The sequence below is a fragment of the Fonsecaea nubica genome, assembly GCF_001646965.1.
Source record: "Fonsecaea nubica strain CBS 269.64 chromosome Unknown Scaff38, whole genome shotgun sequence".
Lineage (NCBI taxonomy): Eukaryota > Fungi > Ascomycota > Eurotiomycetes > Chaetothyriales > Herpotrichiellaceae > Fonsecaea > Fonsecaea nubica.
Genome location: NW_019173711.1, coordinates 118,322 through 138,239, shown reverse-complemented (window position 1 = coordinate 138,239; position 19,918 = coordinate 118,322). Strand labels below are relative to the sequence as shown.

At 51.4% G+C, this 19,918-nt stretch overlaps 7 protein-coding genes across 7 annotated transcripts; 6 read left to right on the top strand and 1 right to left on the bottom strand.

Moving 5' to 3' along the window:
* Nucleotides 1-179: 179 nt before the first annotated feature.
* On the top strand, nt 180-844 carry AYO20_06170 (hypothetical protein; the record flags this gene model as incomplete). The annotated part of the gene is made up of 3 exons (XM_022644461.1): nt 180-287; nt 338-372; nt 427-844. The coding sequence occupies 3 exons, from the start codon at nt 180-182 to the stop codon at nt 842-844; spliced, it is 561 nt and encodes a 186-aa protein (XP_022499552.1).
* A 1,113-nt stretch (nt 845-1,957) lies between these two features.
* AYO20_06169 (hypothetical protein) lies at nt 1,958-3,625 on the top strand (the record flags this gene model as incomplete). The annotated part of the gene is made up of 2 exons (XM_022644460.1): nt 1,958-2,097; nt 2,161-3,625. 2 exons carry the CDS (start codon nt 1,958-1,960, stop codon nt 3,623-3,625), a joined length of 1,605 nt encoding a protein of 534 aa, XP_022499551.1.
* Nucleotides 3,626-4,578: 953 nt separating this feature from the next.
* AYO20_06168 (hypothetical protein) lies at nt 4,579-6,045 on the top strand (the record flags this gene model as incomplete). The annotated part of the gene is made up of 1 exon (XM_022644459.1): nt 4,579-6,045. One exon carries the CDS (start codon nt 4,579-4,581, stop codon nt 6,043-6,045), a length of 1,467 nt encoding a protein of 488 aa, XP_022499550.1.
* A 4,503-nt stretch (nt 6,046-10,548) lies between these two features.
* AYO20_06167 (hypothetical protein) lies at nt 10,549-12,204 on the top strand (the record flags this gene model as incomplete). Its single annotated transcript, XM_022644458.1, has 1 exon — nt 10,549-12,204. One exon carries the CDS (start codon nt 10,549-10,551, stop codon nt 12,202-12,204), a length of 1,656 nt encoding a protein of 551 aa, XP_022499549.1.
* A 117-nt stretch (nt 12,205-12,321) lies between these two features.
* Nucleotides 12,322-13,461, bottom strand: AYO20_06166 (hypothetical protein; the record flags this gene model as incomplete). The annotated part of the gene is made up of 4 exons (XM_022644457.1): nt 12,322-12,572; nt 12,643-12,986; nt 13,071-13,303; nt 13,357-13,461. The coding sequence occupies 4 exons, from the start codon at nt 13,459-13,461 to the stop codon at nt 12,322-12,324; spliced, it is 933 nt and encodes a 310-aa protein (XP_022499548.1).
* Nucleotides 13,462-14,408: 947 nt separating this feature from the next.
* On the top strand, nt 14,409-16,658 carry AYO20_06165 (hypothetical protein; the record flags this gene model as incomplete). The annotated part of the gene is made up of 1 exon (XM_022644456.1): nt 14,409-16,658. One exon carries the CDS (start codon nt 14,409-14,411, stop codon nt 16,656-16,658), a length of 2,250 nt encoding a protein of 749 aa, XP_022499547.1.
* Nucleotides 16,659-17,485: 827 nt separating this feature from the next.
* Nucleotides 17,486-19,907, top strand: AYO20_06164 (hypothetical protein; the record flags this gene model as incomplete). Its single annotated transcript, XM_022644455.1, has 2 exons — nt 17,486-19,505; nt 19,570-19,907. The coding sequence occupies 2 exons, from the start codon at nt 17,486-17,488 to the stop codon at nt 19,905-19,907; spliced, it is 2,358 nt and encodes a 785-aa protein (XP_022499546.1).
* Nucleotides 19,908-19,918: the final 11 nt, after the last annotated feature.

The following is a 19,918-nucleotide window of genomic DNA, read 5'->3' as shown; positions in this document are numbered from 1 at the left end:
AGTAAACGCTGCAGTCGCAATGCCAGAAATACGTGCTGTGTTTATATGCTATGCAACCCCTTTCAGAATATTAGAACGCACTTACATTGATTAAGATTTGTAAAGGTTATCATTTAAGCGACACTCGCCCCTTAGTGCTATCCTTTAGCGTGATAACAATCCCCAAACAAGACGCCGAAATGGCGAACAACAGCCGACTTTCAAATGCAACAAGGGATTTGTTGAAGAATATACCTGGCCCGTTCAACGCTCTCATCAGCCAGACTGCCGAGGGAAAGAATCCCCATGTCAGTTTGTGTAGAAATCCAGCTTTCAGCCAGACCTAACACCTTTATAGGCGCAATTCCCCTTCCACGAGGTTAAAGTGATTCGGTCATTCAAATAAAGTCCGTGGATCATAGAGTCAGTGGCTGATAATTTTTCCAGGGGTACGGTGCCTCACCCACCGAACACTGATCGAAGAGAAGTTCGGAATTCCATTACCCTTCAATTCAATGGCACTGCAGGAGGCCCAATGGTTGCCCACCGTTTCAACGATGGGACCATCAGAAGCTCCGCGCAAATGCACCAGGATATCAATCAAAGAAGGGCCCAAGACGAAAGATTGACCACGGAAGAGAAGCGATTTCCTCAACTCCAGCAGACAACTAGGCGAAGACAAGTCGAAACTCAGATGATGACGAGGATACAGGCTGCGAGAAGCAACCCGTCATGGAGCATTGTGCAAAAACAGTTGGAAAAGCAAAGCGCAGAGCAGGAATATAACCAGGTCTTGCAGAGGCAGGCGCAAGAAAGGCCTGCTCCTGCTCAAGCCGCTGCGAGTGGCAGTAAGACAAAACATTGAGAGCACAGCACGAACACCTCAGAGGATCGAACCATCCGCTCCTACGAAGACGTCCCCGATGTGTGCCATCCAGTGTTCTTACTTCAACTCCTAGTGCAATCAGGCCCAACCAAGAAAATCTGTGTCATTCGATTTGGATCGGACGATGTCTAATATTGTTTAGCCTTCAATCCCACTCGTGCCTGGCTCGCCTCCCTCGCCTCCCCCCTCTCCTTTGTTAAACGGCGAGGCCATATTCAATGAATGGCAGAGCCAAGATCGGATCAGGTAGCTGTTTTTGCGATTACGGAAAGCGGCAGCGGGGAGGTCCTTTTACGGCCCTCCCTGACCGAAGCCAGGTGGGATGGAGCGTGCTGTGGCGTCACTATCTGGACAGTCTTTTGCTTTGAATTGGACAAGCTGAAGGTCTCCTCATATTCAGCAAAGAGATCGCAGATTTGGCCAACAGAATGCCGGTGCATCTCAAGCCGCGCCGCTGCCGCTGCACTTGTTACCACCACTACCACCGGCGAGAGTTACGAGTGTGGGCCGCGTCGTCTATATGTGATTTATGGCCTCCTTCTAGTCCTTATTTCTGCTGGGTCTGCCGTGTTGAAACCGCAGTCCTCAACTTTCCAGCTCCGTTCGGCTATACCTCTTGCCGAACAGTTTCTCGCATCGTTGCCGCGGACCGTCGCTGCCCTATATCAGCACCCAACAGGGGGTGGCTACGGCTGTCGACCCATGTCTACCTTCAAGATGAATATCAACGATGAGGGTTTCATTCAACACGAAAGTATCGAAGTGCAGATTGTGTTGAGACCGACATGTGTATTCCGCCACTTCTCAACTCACAGAATGGGACGAAACCTCACCATCTAGTGACGACTTCAGGTGCCTGACGCGGCCACACACACACGTTCGTTGAATCTCCTCACTCCGCACGAACAACACCACGCCATGGTGAGCCTCGGCAGGGGTGGTTTTGCGCGGAGAAGTGCGGGCTATCGCTTGCGACCAACATCATCATTCTCGCCATCGATTTCATCCAAAATGTATGGAAATCCTCGAGCATTGACGTGGTATCAAAAAAAATCAACCTGATCGACCGCGACCGAGATAGTCTTTTGCACCATGGCCACCCAACTCGACTTCGACGTGTTGATTATTGGCGCTGGATTGAGTGGAATCTATTCCCTGTATCGTATGCGCCAGCTGGGATTGAAAGCCAGGGTACTCGAGGCTGGCACAGGCGAAGGAGGGACTTGGTATTGGTTGGTGTCTCCGGATTTTGTTGAGTAGCCAGGGATCGTAGACGAGGCTGACGCTATCTACAGGAATCGATACCCCGGCGCCCGCTTTGATTCTGAGAGTTATTCTTACAACTACTCCTTCTCACAGGAGTTGCTGGATGAATGGAGCTGGACGGAGCATTTTGCCCCTCAGCCCGAGACGTTGCGGTATATTCAGTTCGTCACCGACAAATTTGACCTGCGACGAGATATGCAATTCAATACCGAAGTCCAATCGGCACATTACCACGACGACAGTCGATCGTGGGAACTGACCGACGACAAAGGTAACCGATATACCTCGAGGTTCCTGATCACTGCGATGGGTATTTTGAATAAACCAACCCTCCCCAACATTCCAGGTCTCGACGACTTCAAGGGACAAGCCTTCCATACCGCCCGCTGGCCACGGGAACCTGTCAGTCTCCAAGGCAAGCGGGTGGGAATAATCGGCACCGGGGCCACGGGAATACAAATCATCCAGGAGATTGTGAAGAATGTGGGCCATTTGACGGTGTTCCAGCGAACTGCGAACTGGTCGGCTCCACTCCGTAACGCAAAAATCACGCCAGAAGAGATGGACGAAATCCGTAAGCAATATCCCGAGATATTTAAGAAGTGCAAGGAATCGGCCACTTGCTTTGTGCATCCAGCAGAGCCACGGAAGCTGGCCGACGTCTCCGAGGCGGAAAGGCTGGCACATTGGGAAGACATATACTCGCGCCCAGGGTTTGCTAAATGGGTCAGCAACTTTCCGGATGTCGCATATGACCGGCAGGCAAATGCGGCCTGTAGCGAATTTTTCGCCAACAAAATCCGAGAAAGGGTCAAAGATCCCGTTACGGCGGAAAAGCTCATTCCAAAGGACCACGGCTGGGGAACGCGACGGATCCCCATGGAGACCCATTATTTCGAGGCGTACAACCAAGATAATGTTCGATTAGTCGACATCAAAGAGGATCCGATCGAACGGGTGACAGAGAAGGGGGTCAAGACTCGCAGTGAAGAATTTGAGCTGGATATTCTCATTTACGCCACTGGTTTTGATGCTGTGACAGGGTGTTTCACTGCCGTCGACTTTCAGGGCGTTGGTAACACGAAACTGAACGACGTCTGGAACGAGGGCCCCCGTACACAGCTCGGTCTTTTCGTACGCGGATTTCCTAACATGATGATGGTAATGGGGCCTCACCAGATGTTTGGCAATATACCCCGAAGTATCGAATTTGCGGTTGGCTGGATTGCCGACTGCATAAGCTATTGCCGAGACAACAACATTACACGGATTGAAGCGACTGAGAAGGGAGTAGAAGAGTGGACTGAGCATGTCTACAAATGTTCCGAGGGCCTGTTGACAAACGAGGTTGACTCTTGGATGACAGGGATCAACAAGAACCTTGCTCACAAGCAGAAGAGGACCATTGCACGATACATGGGACCTGCTCCGGGGTATAGGAAGAGGTGTGATGAGGTTGCTGCAAGGAAATATTCAGATTTGGCCTTGGCTTGATAGTATGGTTAGTTGGCCACTGCTATGGTAATGCACAGTTTTGCCTTTGTAGCCTGATGGGAGCGAGCGGTGTTTTGAGCTTATCGGAAGGGCTTGCATTGTCTCTTTGGCTGTTGTAACCACTCCGCAGACTCTTGCCATGTTGAATATAAAGAGACTGTATTTTCCAGATAGGCCATGGTAAGCCCTCGAGGCAACGCCTCGACTTCTATGTGGTTCTGAAAATTTGCTTTGAGTCGTGACCTCTTCTGTTAAAAGAGACTTCGGCCAACAGCGGCGTGAGATTAGCATGGTAATTAGGAGTTGATGGAGAATAGAATCGAGCTGGGGCGGTAGAGGAAAGGATTGAGTTGAGTCGAGGAGTTAGAATCTGCCCACTTAGGTGAGTTCTGGGCGTTGGTAGTTTAGGTGCTTTTAGGTGGGGTCCTTTCTAAGTGACAGGCGTGACAGGTGAGGCCCGTCTAGGCACCTCGATTGGCGCCCTCAAGACTTTTTAGCCAAGTAAGTGATTAAATAGGGGAACTGACACCTACCTAGTAAGTTAGGTAGATAGGTAAAGCACTCACCCTCTGTCAACGTCTAGTTGCCACCACCCGTCCGTCTTCACTCTTTGCAAGATATTGCCCGTCCCGCTTGCATTCATGTCATCCTTCGGAATAACCATTATCAAAGACGCACCCTTGAAAATGCTCCCCATCCCCACTGAACCACTATCATCCAAAAATCCCTCAAGGAGAATACACTCCACTCCTTGGAGATATTACACCCTCGGCAGTCATTTGTCTCTGCTGCGGAGTTGTGACTATCTCCGACTCATCTCATAAGCATGAGGACGAAGCTTGTTCAGGAACCGTGGCTCATATGACTCCAAGACTGTGGTTGCCTTTGGCTATATAGTGGTTAGGCTGATAGAGTTCTCGATTCGATTGAATAGCCCGAACTTTTTTGGCAGCATGGCCCAGGAATATCAGCTCTATATCAACGGCAAACAATGCCAGGGTGGCCGCCCAAGCGAAGACACGATCAATCCGTACACCAATAAGCCTTGGGCGAAGGTGGCACAGGCATCCGTCGAAGACGTACAGGCTGCAATTCGAGCGGCCGAGGTGGCTTTTGAAAGCTGGTCCAAAGTTCCCGGGGTCCAGAGAGCCAAACTGCTGAACAAGCTGGCCGATCTGATCGAGGAAGACGCTGAGTCGCTATCAATAATCGAGTCGTCCGACAATGGCAAGATTCGACGCGAGACAAAAAGCCAGATGTTCTTTTCCGCCAGAAACTATCGGTTCTTTGCTGGGATGGCCGACAAGTTGACCGGCGAGGTGAAGCCGATGGACAACCCGCAGGTCTTCGACTACACCATGCGCGAGCCTTATGGCGTTTGTGCTTTGATCACGCCGTGGAACAGTCCCATTGCTATCCTCACCAACAAGCTGGCTCCGTGTCTCGCAGCAGGAAACACGTGCGTGGTTAAGCCCTCGGAGTATACATCAGTGAGCACGCTATACTTCGCCAAACTTGTCGAGAAGGCAGGATTCCCGCCCGGTGTGTTCAATGTCGTGACAGGAAAGGCAGAAGTCGGCAAGGCTTTGGTGACCAACCCGGCTATCGGTCGCATCAGTTTCACGGGTAGTGTCGATATCGGGCGCATAGTCGCTCAGCAGGGCGCGCAAAATATTATTCCCGTGACGCTCGAGCTTGGAGGAAAGTCAGCGAACATCATTCTGGATGATGCTGAGCTGGACCGGGCGATCCCAGGCAGCGTCGCGGGCATCTTTGCTGCGTCGGGCCAGACATGCATCGCGGGCTCACGGCTACTGGTCCATCGATCAGTTTACGATACCGTGGTCAACGGGATCCTGGAGAGGATCAAATCGATCAGATTCGGCGACCCGCAAGACATGACCACAGACATTGGACCTGCTGCGCACGCCGCACAATGGGAAGCTATACACCAACACATCGACAAGGCCGAGAAAGCCGGCGCGAAACTACTGGTGGGCGGGAGAGAGGCGAGCAAAAAGATCGGAGGACTCTTTGTCGCGCCGACGGTCTTTGGCAACGTCGATCCGAACAGCGACCTCGCGCAAAAGGAAATCTTTGGGCCCGTGCTCGCAGTAATCCCCTTCGATTCGGACGAGCAGGCCGTCAAGATCGCCAACGGCACCATCTTCGGCCTCGCCGCCGGGATCTGGACCATGAACATCCGGCGCGCCCATAAACTGGCCAGCCAGCTCAAAGCGGGTCAAATCTGGGTCAATACGTACCGGGCGGGTGCCGCCATGGCTCCTTTTGGCGGGTATGGACAAAGTGGATATGGCAAGGAGCGCGGGACGGAGGCATTGCTGGAATACACACGGATCAAGAACGTCATGGTCGACCTCAGCGACGAGGTGAGGGATCCATTCACTATCAAGGTCTAGACAACAGGGATGGGTTGTATACAGGCCAACAAATCAGAAATGGACCATTCGATATTGACTGCCTGCATCGCTCAACGTCTACAAACATGCGGCCGCTGGGAAGCGAGAAGATGGGAGGAGAGAGAACAGGAGAGGCCGGCAAAGGGCCTGGACCGAACCAGAGGGATGATTCAAGTCTCCTGCAGGATTATGGTGGATTTATATATTCAGTAACGACTTCATGTCAGCGGCTAAGACGTACGACGACCATCTCAAAAGCAGTCAGATAACAACGCTTTTTTGGTAGCGAGATAGAAAGACAAACACCGTCCCAACCAGCAGACTTATTCCCGCAGCGAGTACATCCATCCGTAACATGTCCCAACCAAACCCGGTTTTTGTCGCTATCGACTCGCAGCTGTCAAAGGTGGTGCATTGTAAGGCCCGGCCGTGGCTCTCGCTTGCTTGTTTGACTTAATTGCCCCGACCCCGACATTCACAATACCAACGCACTCTGCTTCAAAAACCGATTCCAGTCAGATGCCACATTAGACATCTGGCTTCCGATGCTTGCCGCATTTCCAGAACCGCTCGAATACTGACAATATGTTCGCATTGTATGCGATATGGTCGAGAAGCCGCCGTGGATGACCTTAACACTCAGACAGACCCATATAGCTGGATCCCGGGTAGACGTAATCCACGGAAAGAAGTGCCATGTCCCTCTCTAGGGCTTAATCGAATTGACGTCCGCTTGTTATGTAAGACGACAATCTCTTCTCGAAGCCGTTCTGCGTTTTTCATGGCTTTCTTCATGATCTGCGGGAACATATTACCCTCGGACTGCCATCTCCTGATGTTGCCCTCTTCTTTGGCCAGCTTCCTTATTTTGACAGCTATTTTCTGGCAGATCCTGCAGTTACCGGCGACCTTTTTAAGATTGGTGTGGTCGAGGAGGGTCGCAGGGCACCTCTCTCCGATATGATGTTGTCGTGCACATCGAAACTTCATATTCCCCCACCTGAAGTCGCCGCATTGAAAGTCAGTCCGTTCAAAGTGGCACATGTTGCTTGTTGCTATGTCAACATCTGAGCACTGATGGTGTAAGGCTGTCTTCTCAAGATTTCTCGAATCTGTGATCAGGGTAAATTAAACGGGTTGGGTTCCCTGTACGAAGATAGGTCTCTGCCTTCTGGCCGCGAAGGAAGCTCGGTTCAGATAGACAGCTGAGCACGATAGCATAGCATAGATGAAACAGGCAGAGATCACGGGTGGACGACGACATTGAATAGTAGTCCTTGTGAAGGCTGTGACGTCTTCTCTACCTTCCCGCTCAGCATGAAAATGGTGGCGTTCACGGCTTCACGCTATGCGGACCATTCAACACAGTGGTGGTCGTTGTGGGCTTCGAGATCATTGGGGGCGAGCCGCTGTGAACTCTGCAGAAAGAGCAAACAAGATGTGTCTTCGTCCCTTGCATGTGGGACGGAGGGATGGGAGCACTGAAGAAAGTCAGCCCCTTCCCGGCGTGTCGCTAGACATTTTGACGTTGACCCAATCACAAGAAATGTCCATTGTGCATTGTCCTTAAGGTTCGCGGAACCTGTGCCCGAGCGCCTCTTACAATACCTTTGAGAAATGGGCCCGAAAACAAGCCCTGACGATCGGACGAGACGGATAGAACAGAATGTGGGTTGAAGGATAACATCATGCCATATCGAGTGTTCCATCGCATGCTGGTGACATACATATTGACAGCAGCTCTGTTTGGCCCATGTCTATCGGTGTGATCGAAGGGGAAGGGTTCATGTTGGAGGCTACAGTGCAGCTTGTAGGGGATGGCTTGAGAGATCAATCGTACGAGGCGATTCGTCTCGATCAGTCTATTCTGTCCTCAGTCCCTGATTTGGTGTCCACCAGCTGGACGCCCATGGCATGTTCGAGGGATGAGGGGTTGAGGACCATGATAGGTAGCCGCCGAGGGGGGGTCTCCGTTAAGGTCACCCAGGAGGAAGGATACTCAGCTGTAGTGACATCGATAGGCAACCAATAAGGGTTGTCTGATGGGTGATAACTGAAGAATGAGAAGTGAGGGAGTCAGTACCTCGCAACTGGTTCGGTGACTTGGTCACTAACAGCCTTGGCGCATGATGCGGCCGCAGAATCGATCCCACAAAATGACCAGCAAACTTCAGCTGATCGAGCCCGTATGCATGCAAGTCAGTTCTATGCTGACACTGCAAGGTAGTGCCCAATCGAGCGACGCAGGACAGTAATTAGGCTCCTTGTCCATTCATCGATCGTCTCAGAGCACACACCCTCCTCCACCGTCGCACTCCTCCCTGCCTTGCCTGGTGGTCATCCTCCCGCCCATACGCTCGGTGCCCACGGCATACAAGACTTTCTTGAAGAACTGGGGTCAACCTACCACGAGAAGAGGGGCTTGACGGAAGTGGACTGGCTTGACGGAAGTGGACTGGCTTGACCGAATTCGTTTCGTCCCAGGGACCTGGATCTCCTCCTGGCCTGCGACAAGGATTTCCACCCACCACAAGCAAGACGAATGTCATCGCAAGATTGCTGCTGCCCATCATGTGGCAAAATGTGCGTCGAGGATAACGAAAGAGATGGCTCAGGCTACCTCGAAAGTTCGTGTTTCGTGTGTTATCACACAGGAACCCAGCACCATATCACAGCGCCCACAGCAAATGACCTAAAGAGTGACTGGTCAAACCTCATGTTAAGAGTTCGGTCATTTCTTTACCGGCATTGAACATTGCAAACCCGTTGGTGTAAAAGTAGGAACATGTCGTCGGTGGCTTGCGGACTATGGACTGGGACTTGGGCTTCAGTTGCCTAGGAGTGGCGAAACCTCTCACTATTCTTCAATGCTTGCTCAACAGTGATCGCAATCACCGTGCCCTTTGATGTGGTCCCGGTGCAGTGGAACTGGAAGTCGATTACCGGTCTACACTCTGACACTCAACCGAACCGCCTGGGGCTTGTCAATGTGGAGTGCCACAAGCACCTGGAATTTAGGCTCAGAAAAGGCCAGGCTCGCCGGGACAAACTCTGGACGCCTCCGGTGCCCGTGAATGGATCTCAGGGCAAGGAGTGCCCCGTTGGTTCCACTGGTGCTCCAATCCCTCTCGACCTGGAGTCGTAAAGGACTTGTACACCAATCCCGACCTCTATGAGTTCGCATTAAGTTCTCTCCAATCCCGTCGCGAATCTTGAAACAATTGAGGGCGTCAACACTCTGTTCCTGCCAGCCGAGTTGTAGCATATTCCTCCTTGGCTCGTCAGCTTTCTCTTCCCGAAGAGATGTCTTTGGCATCATGTGCTCCCGTCTCAAGGTGCTCGACCCTCATCCAGCAGTTGACGAGTCGGGTAGACTGCGATCTACTCAATCTCTGCCCAGCTTCTGCGCTTAGTCTTCTCTGATTGTACCAGAGACGGCCTTGGACAATGCTATAAATTCTGCTGGAAGCAGGCAAGCATGAGGGCAATCGGATCAGACAGACACAACAACAAGAAGGTAAGCTCACATGCCCTGACTTGATCCGTATCAATCCCGTCAATATCTCCTGGATGATATAGGCAGCACGCAGCATTGACAATTCCAACGAAAGACTTCGCCAGGTCCTCTACTTTGCACGGACATAAAGAAATTTCAAAGGGGTTCAATGATGGAACAGATGAGCCTTCCTGGGGTCATCAGAGCTTGAACCCCTTCAGAAACATAGTTTCTAAAATCACGTCAAGGCTAATGTAAAGCTACCAGGTGTTTTGACTCGGCAGCAGCCCGCTCCTCACATGGCTGTTTGTACAATGAGAGGGAGCCTGATCGAGCGCATCAATAAGCGACGAGCGAATTCCAGACAGGATCATGCGTAGTTGCATGGCTTGGTGGAAACAGTTGACATTATAAACAACAAGCTCATGATCGATGTTACCATGGTGCCATCTCCGAATTTTTGAGCGAGAAAAGAAGTCAGGCCTTCCACTGGAGATGCTCGGATGCGGAGCAATCGCTTTTCCGCCGGCTGACGGACATCTGGAAACCAAGCCAGTTCGGCCGCATCGCTTGACGGTTAAACCACTCACAAATCGACTTTGCGGTTATCCAAGTACGTTGCATGTGCGAAACGGGCACAATTGGTCCTTTGATCACAATTTATCGGCAAGGATCCCTCCCGTGGTAAAACAAATGTCACTGCTGTTGCGTGATGGCAGAACACTCGACTAGCACCTTCTGAACTTGTCACAACCCCCTTGCTTTCCACGGCTTCTCTCACACAATAAACCTGCCACCAATTGGACCCGCGACTGCCAGACTACGAGCAAACAAGAAGTTCGTCAATGGCTGGGAAGAGCGAAGGTGGATGCTGGACTTGTCGGCTTCGCCGCAAAAAGTGTGACGGCGCAAAACCCAAATGTAGGAATTGCGCCTCCTTGGACATCCCTTGCCACAGCAGCGCAAGCAAGCCAGAATGGATGGATAGAGGAAGGCAACAGAGGGACATGACGGAGAAACTCAAATTGCAGGTCAAGCGACGCGCCGGTGCCCGGGGAGCGAGGCAAACAGTGCCAGAGTCCACAAATGAGATGGGAGGCCGGAACTTCATCATAGAGTCAGGACAGGCGACTTTGCAGGACCCTTCACGGCTAGGTCGCGAGATCCAGGCTTACACGAAACACAGCAGTGTTACTACAACCTCCGCAGCCTCAGAGGCATATGTGGCACAGTGGATAACATCCGTCCTTGGATTTCTGGACGACTACGAGCAAGTCGACGACCAAATCCCCATGTTGGCACGGGGTCGGGACTTCGATGTCGACTTCCTCACAAAGTATTTGGATTATGTGTTTCCCCTCTTGTTCCCGTTCTACCAGCCCGGCCTTCACGAAACGGGCCGTAGTTGGGTGCTGGCGCTTTTGAGGCGCAACAAAGTTGCATTCCATTCCGCGATGAGCTTAAGTATCTACTTCTTCATTTTCACGTTGATTGATACATACCCAGAGCAACATGGTGCCTGCAAGAGTCAGCTCTGGAAAGAAGTAGGGAGGCAAACGGACAGGTGCTTTGAAATGATCCAGCATGACATACGTGACCTCCGACTTCGTGGCCCACAAGTAATGCTCATTGACAAGGCGCGGGTGATGGAGAGCATTATTCAGTTCCTGATATTCGAGGTGGCACTGAGTAGGTCCGCGAACTGGAACCTACATCTTACACCAGCCCTCGCACTGTTTGAGGAGATCTGGGAGAGCACCGCCGCAACGGCGTCTGAACCCAAATTGCTTGCCGCTCTAGAAACAATGGCTGTACCTCTCCAGTTTGGCCTCGACCCTGATGGGGGCTACATCTGGAGTCCGGAACAGGCTGGGTTCCGGTTCTTCAGTGGCCTGTTGGTCTTCATCGACATTATTGCCAGTACAGCCCTGGAACAGCCGCCTCGGTTGCTCGACTGGCATCCATTTCTTCTTGACGTTCAAGACAATGGCGAGACAGATTTTGGCAAGGTTCTAATACGACTGTCGAATCTGATGGGCTGTCAGAACTGGGTACTGCTTGCAGTCAGCCAGATAACTGTTCTGAATGTCTGGAAACAGAATATGAAAAAGGTTGCAAGGCTGTCGATGATAGAGCTTGTTGATCGGGCGAGCCAGATATCTCGTTCTTTGAATGATGGGATTTCAAGCCTCGACGAGCAAGCTTCAGGCTGTAGGAAAGCCAATTCTCTCAACTTTCGATCTTACTTGAACCCTGGTCTTTCTGCGTTGGGGAGGACTTCTACGACAACTACACGCATCTGGGCGTACGCTGCCCACCTATATCTAGCAGTCGTTGTTTCTGGCTGGCAGCCGTCTACCACAGAAATCCGCGTCGGCGTGGCTGGCATTCTCGCACTACTACAATCAATCGACTCTCCCGATCATCTTCGAACTCTTGCTTGGCCACTCTGTGTTGCAGGCTGTTTATGCGAGGGGCCGGGTCAACAAGAGCAATTTCGACAATGTTTGACAAGGGTGGATAAATTCACCTTGGTTGGTGGATTGGGCGAGGCTCGAAAAATCATGGAAAGGGTATGGGAGAGCCGAGAGACACTAGATGGACAGGAATGGGATCTTGCAGCCTGTCTCCGCGTTCTGGGCACACCTGCGTTGCTGGTGTAAGGGCTTCATCGCTGACATTCATCTTGACTCTGACTTGGAAACACAACAATCCCAGACACTACCATCATATGATGGTGTTGAATTCTCAGAAAATGAATGGTGGGAGCTATATGAAAACTATTTGCCAACCCAAACACTGAGCATCTCTCTGACCGTGGTCGGTTTGATGTCTGGGAACTTGTTGTTGAGGGTTGTGCCATGGGGGAAATCAAACAAGCCTGCCGTCACGTACAGTGCGAACTTGCCAAAGTATTGTTGGAAAAGCGGTTTCGGGAAGTAAGGGTATATGGCAGGGTGAGAGGGAAGCTCAGTGATTTCACCTCTTGCCAACTGCTCAACACTGTCATAGGTCACAGTGAATTTTGAGCCTGGTTGATATATCGCTTCAGGTCAGTATTTGTGTGGCCACCAAAGAGTTTGCGAACCAGGTAGACTGACCTCTCATCTCTTCGGCAATGGCCAGAAACTCGTTCCAGGTCACCTTGTCCCCATAGCAAAACAAAGACTCGTCCCAGTGTTCCAGGTCGAGAGCTGCGACGACAAACTTGGCCAGATCCTTTGTGTAGGTGAAGCACACGAGATCATTGCCTGTACCTGGTATCGCTGCAGCCTTGTTGGCCATGTCAACGACAAATGAAACTGGCGCCATGTGGGTTTCGATATAGGGGATGCCGAAATAGTCCAAGAAGTATCCGTTGTGGACTCTGGTCCATTCGAGGTCAGTCTTCTTCAACTCGGCGATGGTTGCGAGACGATGTTCGTGCTGGGGCAGCTGCAGGTCTCTGGATCATTTGTTAAAACCGGTCCGTCAGTATCTCCCTCGAAAATTGGTGGTTCCAAGGTGGACAAGATGGCATATAACTAACTTCTCAGCCGGCGCCACAGTCCCATATTCACTCGCAATGAATCGTTTTGTTGTTGAGGCTTTTGCTGCTGCCTTGACGAGGCCAATTTCAGAGGCACCCTCGATAGGACCCCTGACACTGAGGGCGGAGATGACAGTTTCGACGTTGTTGGTCTCTAGCAAGTGAGACTGTGAGTCGACGTCTTGGTAGTCCACACCAAAGACTGGGACGCCGATGTCCTGTGCCTTGGATTCCTGAGGAGTAGGCTGGTGAGTGGTGCCCAAAGGTATAAGATACTATTGCTTACTTTGCGTGCCAGGACAATGACTTTGTGGTTTGGGCTCGCCTTCAATGCATCGACGATGGTGCGGCCGACATTGCCAGTGCCCCCAGCGACAGCAACTGTAACCATGTTGGTGATATGGTGAGAGGATGAAGAGAACTGGGTGTTGAATACAAGGACAGAGACTGAGAGATTTGGGTTCAAGGTTCAAGCTGAAGCTGCGAGATGAAGAAAGTCTGCTGGTCCGTCTCACTGTCCCGGAGGACATCTAGCACTATTTATACTTGTGTAGTCTCTGCCATACCCCTCAAGGTAGTAGAACAATTTGTCAGCTGTGATGCTAGACTTCATCATTGTAACAGGGGAATCGAGGCTTTACGTTGTGAAGATCAGCTCTCTTGAGTCTGGACTCAGGCATCCCATTCCCTTTCTTTGATAGTATCGCGCGGTGGTGGAGAGACTCGAGACTCTTGCGCGCGCATTCGTAGCGGATCTAGTCCGGATTAGGAACCAGCGCGCGGCACTCCCAGAATGGATAAAGAGTGTCTCCGATCAAATGGTATTGCGGATAGGACATTTTGGATATTATACCCTCATGGTCATCTTGAGGGTGAAGTATTTGGAACAGACGTGACTGGCTACTTGGGCCATTGATACTCTATGGCCTATGGCTATTTCCTTCATGGTATGGACGGCAGATACACCACGCACCACTTTCTTGTGACCGGCATTGTTCTATAACCATGTCCTTGATAATCTGGACTATGGACAGAATACACTCACTGCTGGCATTGACAGTTGAGGACGTGTGAAAACATGTTTGTGGTTTGTGGCGGTGCTGCCACCCGCTCAACTCGGCAACTCGTATTCTCGGTAGAAGATTCACTTCTGCCTGCGACATGCGACATTCGCTTGGAATTTAATTCTTGGTGCCTGGCCTCAGCCACCCAACACCCACGAGCAGCTTTCAACCTTTGGGATCCATCAATAATATATGTCAATTGCGTCCTCCAATACTCCATCTCCAGCAGACTTCATCTTGTCGCTGACTCCCTGTTGTTGACTATCTATACTAAATGGATGAATCGCCGCCACCATATCATCCTCACGATCCCAACCGCAGCTTTCCACCAACCGCAGCCCCGGGATACGCTTTGTCGACTACCATCAACCCACAGCAACACGCCGTACAAGACACCGCAGTCTCTTCTCGAGAATATGGGGTGCGCAGCATCAGTCCTCTGGAGGTTGAGCAATCGGGATTCATCTCGGCCGCGCCGTACTTTGAGCTTCGTCCCCCGAGTCGACCACAACCCCATGACTTTTTCATCCACACCATTGTGATTCAAACACATGACGGCGCAGAGACAATACCATTCCCTCTAAAAAATTCCCTCTTCCAACTGCGTGAGGTCGACGAATATGACTGGACAACCTTTGTGAATCACCTGTTTCCAGCGCATCGGGAAACAACGACCCACCCAACCCAAACGAATGCACTGAACCATTCGGCCAGAATACAGTCCTTCTCTTCCAGCAGCGTCGAAAACGTAAAGTCAAGGACAGAAGCGCTTACGGACCTGGTTGATCGTCTATCTCTTCCACCGAGCAAGACATCTACAGCTGGAAGTAGTCCTCTGACAGATCCTTCCAGTCTGCGGAGAATCAGAATCGAAACCGTCGTGGCACAGTGGAACGCGGGGTTTTTTGGGCCTCGTGGCCTGAAAATAATCCTGATATTCCCTGAAGACTCGTCACCTACTGGGAGACTAACGCCGCAATCATGCGGTCGGGATGCCGCTTCTTCGCTGGGAGAGGACAATCCACTCCACAAAGCCGTCGCCAGAGGGAAAGAGTCGGAGGTGCGTCGCCTTCTTGAGCAGGGCTCAGTGTACATTGACGCAAGAAACAGAAAGGGCGAAACACCACTCTACCGTGCAGTATCTCAAGGAGACAAGTCGGTCGTGAAACTACTACTGGAAAACAACGCCGATCCTCAAGCTCGGCCTCCAGAAGCAAACAGCCCTCTTCATGTGGCCGTGATATACGACCGTTCAAGTATCCTCAAGATGCTACTCGAGAGGTCAACTGAGGGACTGGAAGAAGTAACTTCAGCAGGGGAAACCCCGTTATATCTCGCCGTGGCTCGCGGTCAAACAAAGAACGCCACGGCACTTCTGGAGGCGGGAGCCAATGTCCAGGCGAGGCCAATTGGGAAAGATACAATGCTCGACATTGCAGTCAATAGGCATGATTCTTCTATGATCAAATTATTACTGAAAGGCGGCGTGGATGTCAACCAGAGAAACCGAGATGGAGACACACCACTGAACCGTTTCATTGCGACCGGGAATACCAGCATGGTCAAAACTCTCCTGGAACATGGAGCCAACCCGAGAGGAAAGAACAGAAATGCAGAAACGCCGCTGTCATTGGCCGTGAATCAAGGACATTCGTCCATCGTCTCTCTCCTCCTCGCGAGGGATGTCGTCCAGAAGGATATTGATTCTGAAAACCTCAAGGGGGAGACGCCAGTTTACACCGCCATATTAAAAGGGAGTTCCTCAATTACCGAAATGCTTTTGAAACACGGCGCCGACACCAACCGCCGACCTCTGAAAGGGGAGACGGTGCTGAACCTCGCCGTCTCCCATGGTAATAGCACACTGGTGAGCCAACTGCTTGACCGTGGGTCGGACGTCAATGCAGCCAACAAATCTGGAGATAGTCCCCTCTCTCAAGCCATATCACGCGGCGACCTGTTCATGGTCAGCCTCCTCCTGAGTGCTGGCGCCGACGTCAATGCCGTCAATGCTGATGGCGACCCAATCCTCTATCGAGCAGTCTACAACGGCAACGCGACAGCCACTTCACTCCTCTTAGCTCATGGTGCGAAGGCGAACGTACAGAGTCACAATGGTGAGACGGTGCTGTACCGTGCCGTGTACAAGAACGACACTTCGATCTGTGCCTTGCTACTCTCCTACGGTGCTGAGCCCAGAGGTGGAGCTCCCACAGGAGAGACATGTCTATACCGTGCCGTCTACGCCGGAAACACTCAGCTGGTCTCATTACTGCTTGGTCGGGGAGCAGATCCCAACGTCGCCAACGAGGCCAATCCCACTGGAGAATCGCCACTCTACCGTGCCGTTTACAGAGGTGACGTGTCTATTGCCATGATGCTACTCAGCAAAGGTGCCAATCCAACCGTCCCTAGTGTCAACAACGAGTCGCCATTGCAGTATGCCATCAGGAAGAACAACAAATCGATGATGCAGATATTGAGCAATGTCTCGTTACGATACTCTGAAACGAAGATAGTGTAATGAAACACACACGTACAACGTTCCTCCTTATCGAGTCGGCTAATTGATGCCCTTGGTACCGCTCGAGCGATGCTGATGGCAGTCCCCTGGATAGATGCCTTGCAAGAATAAAGGGCTTGCAGCAGAAGAATAGTCTGTACTCAAACCTCACCAGCTCTTCATTACTGATCATGATGATCTGCAATTGAGGTAATAGAGAAGTAGACGTGAGTATCTTCTCCATGGCTAACTAAGAGAGAGCTAAGTACCTTACAAGTGGCCAAACTAACTTCGTCTTCCTCACTCTAGTTTCACTTTTCAGTCACAACGGTGAGCCGTCTACAGAGGCACAGTGATTTCTCGGCGGCATTTATATATCTGTCACCACCTGCCTTCCAAGGCTTCTTCCTCTTCTTCTCCTTCCTGACCTTCTCTTCTTTCTTCTTCTATCGATTCCTCCTCTACAGGACTACTCTGTTCTTCTTGATTGTGCTCCTCCCCTTCTCTACATCTGAAGCCGTCTTCTCATTCAACTTTGTTTCCTGTTGCCCAGTTCATCCAAGTGCCTTCCGATCTGAGACAGCTCTTGAATTCTTTGATTCAGTTGAGCTATATTGTCAGCACAACGACAGAAGAGTCGGAGATTTCATATTCATTATCCTGGGACACTTCGAAATTCGGTTTACTCGCCACGGTTTTCGCCCTGCTGGTTTAATTTTACGCTACTTGAAAGAGAACCCTCTTATATATCAGCCTTTATTACGAACCAGTCCCTTTGACATCACAATTCAACTATTCGCGACGCCAAAGCCACAACATTGGCGCCGCCTGCTGAGGCCCTCACCGAGATGTCTGCGATAACTTCACCAACCCAACTTCAGTATCACCCTCATCGTGAGCCATCGTACGAATTAGCCGCGGTCCAAAGCACCAAAACTGCTGAATCAGTTGTTGCAGTATTGGAAAGGTCTCCGAGAGGACCCCCACCACGCCTGCTGCAAGAGGCCCAACGGCATGCAGCATATCAAAGACCGAAGGAGAGACTCGTTGGCTTCGTTGGAAATTCTGGTGCCGGAAAGAGCAGTACCCTCAACTCTCTCTTCGATGAAGACGGCCTCGCAAAGACTGGTGCCTGCGGCTCGGCCGTGACCCCTTTCCCCGCCGAATACCGATACCGTGAGCCCGGCCAAGCGGCTCCCTTCACTTTGATCTGCAGGATCATGGCCGGAAAAGAGTTAGGAAAGTACTTGGGAGATCTACTTCGTGACTACTGGAGCACTTCACCGATCGGCCGCATGAACCATGAAGAGGAAAATTCCAATTCGTACGAAGATACCCAGGCAGCACGCGATATCTTTGAGGCCACATTCGGAGGAATAGAAGGTTTCGACATAGATCGCCTCAACTACGACGAGAATGACAAAGACGGCAACACTGCTAGAAGATACTTGTCAGAATTATGCAACCGGCTGGACTTTCCCGAGAATATGACCGCAAACGGCGAATGGAGAGAAGAATCAGAGGACGCCGCCGGATGCGAGGATCATCAGTCATTGCTCCAGGAACGAGGTCTTTGGCCCCTGGTCATGGATTTTTCAATCTTTGCAGACACGGACATCCTAAAATATGGCCTCACCTTGGTCGACCTTCCAGGGTTCAATGACACAAACCTCGCCCGAATCAGAGCGGCGAGGAAAGCCCAGTCAAAATGCGACGATATTTGCGTGGTTGCGGATATTGCAAGGGTCACTGACAGTCAGATTTTGCAGCAGAATCTGCAACTTATCCAAGCAAAGGCTGAGGGGTTAAAGTTAACCACGGTCAATATCACAATCATATGTACCAAGTCAGCCGCCGATTTGGACAGGAATAAAAGCGTGGAAAAATTGGTGGACCGTACCCAGCTCAACTACGCCAGAGCCGAGCTACAGAAGGCCAAAGGCGCAAGCGAACAAGTGAAGAAGCATGCTGAGCGCAGACTGGAGACCCTTCTCATCACTGCTCGGAATGAGAAGGTCGAAAAAGACCTACAAAAAAAATATGGCGCATACATCAAAGGCGGAATACTTAAAGTATTCTGCGTTGATAACCGCATGTACTGGAACGCCACTTGTGACGCAGAGCGAGAGCTGAGTGGCATTCCAGCTCTACAACAACATCTGAGTGGTCTTCCGGCCGCATCTTTGTTCAAGGAGACGGATCTTTTTCTGGCCAAAAAGATTCCAGCACTGGTCAGCTCTTTTGCTACCTGGGTGGAGTCCTGCAGAGTTGACTTCGAGCTTGAAAATCGCCCAAAGCTTCCCCGAGCAGGCGACCTGAGATTGTGTCTGGACAAGGTTGAGGAATGGGCCACTGGAATGTTTCGGGTTTTTGAAAAATGTTTCAACGCGCGATTGAAAGAATTCTCAACGTCGATCGGCGCAGCCTGCCTCAAGGTCGCTCAAGGCTGGGAGAAGTGGCCTCCAGGGTCAGTAACTTGCTGCGTCAGACATGACGGCAATTATACGAAAGGCACAATGGGTGTCAGAAATTGGAACAAGGAGCTGCTGGAGTGTTTCGAGGACGAGGTCATGGGCCAGAGTTGGCACGAATTTGAAGTCGATACCGATCCGCTTCTCAATGGACTCTGGGACATCGTCGCCGTCTTCCAAGGGTACGCAGAGTGTTGCGCCGGATCGCGAGCCCCTGGCAATTTCCTACGTTCGCTTGCCGCTCGACAGGACATCCTGAGGAGCACCTTTCAAGCAGAGATCAAGCTCTGTCTCAAGGGGATCAGTCTCATGAGGGTTCACGCGATCGGGACTCACCAGAACTCTTACATTGTGGACTGCATGCTCGAAACATACCGGGCAGCCAACGAACCTATAGGTATAGTTTTGCCTCCCTAGCCCCTTGTCTCTTGAACACTACCAGGCAACTGACCGAAGAATAGGTGTTGGAGCAGTCAAGGCACGCCTCGCCATCTTACAAAACTGGGTTAGTAGCAAGGAATTCGTCGAGGCCTTTCGGGCACATCTTGCCGAAGATTTCCAAGATGTCATCGACGACGTGTCGGCGCGGATCAAGGCAGCTCTGGAACATGAGATCGAGGCGATCGAGTCGGACCTCGAGGCTATCCAGCCCTCCAAGGGCAACGAGCGGCTGTTTAAGGCCGATCCAGAGTACGGGCAAGAGTGTGAGGACGTTCTGTCCATGGTGACCAAGCAGCTGGGGGAGATTGACGAGCTAGCCGCCACAGCGCGAGCGATGGCCCGTGAACGCTACGGATGAAGAATGGAGAT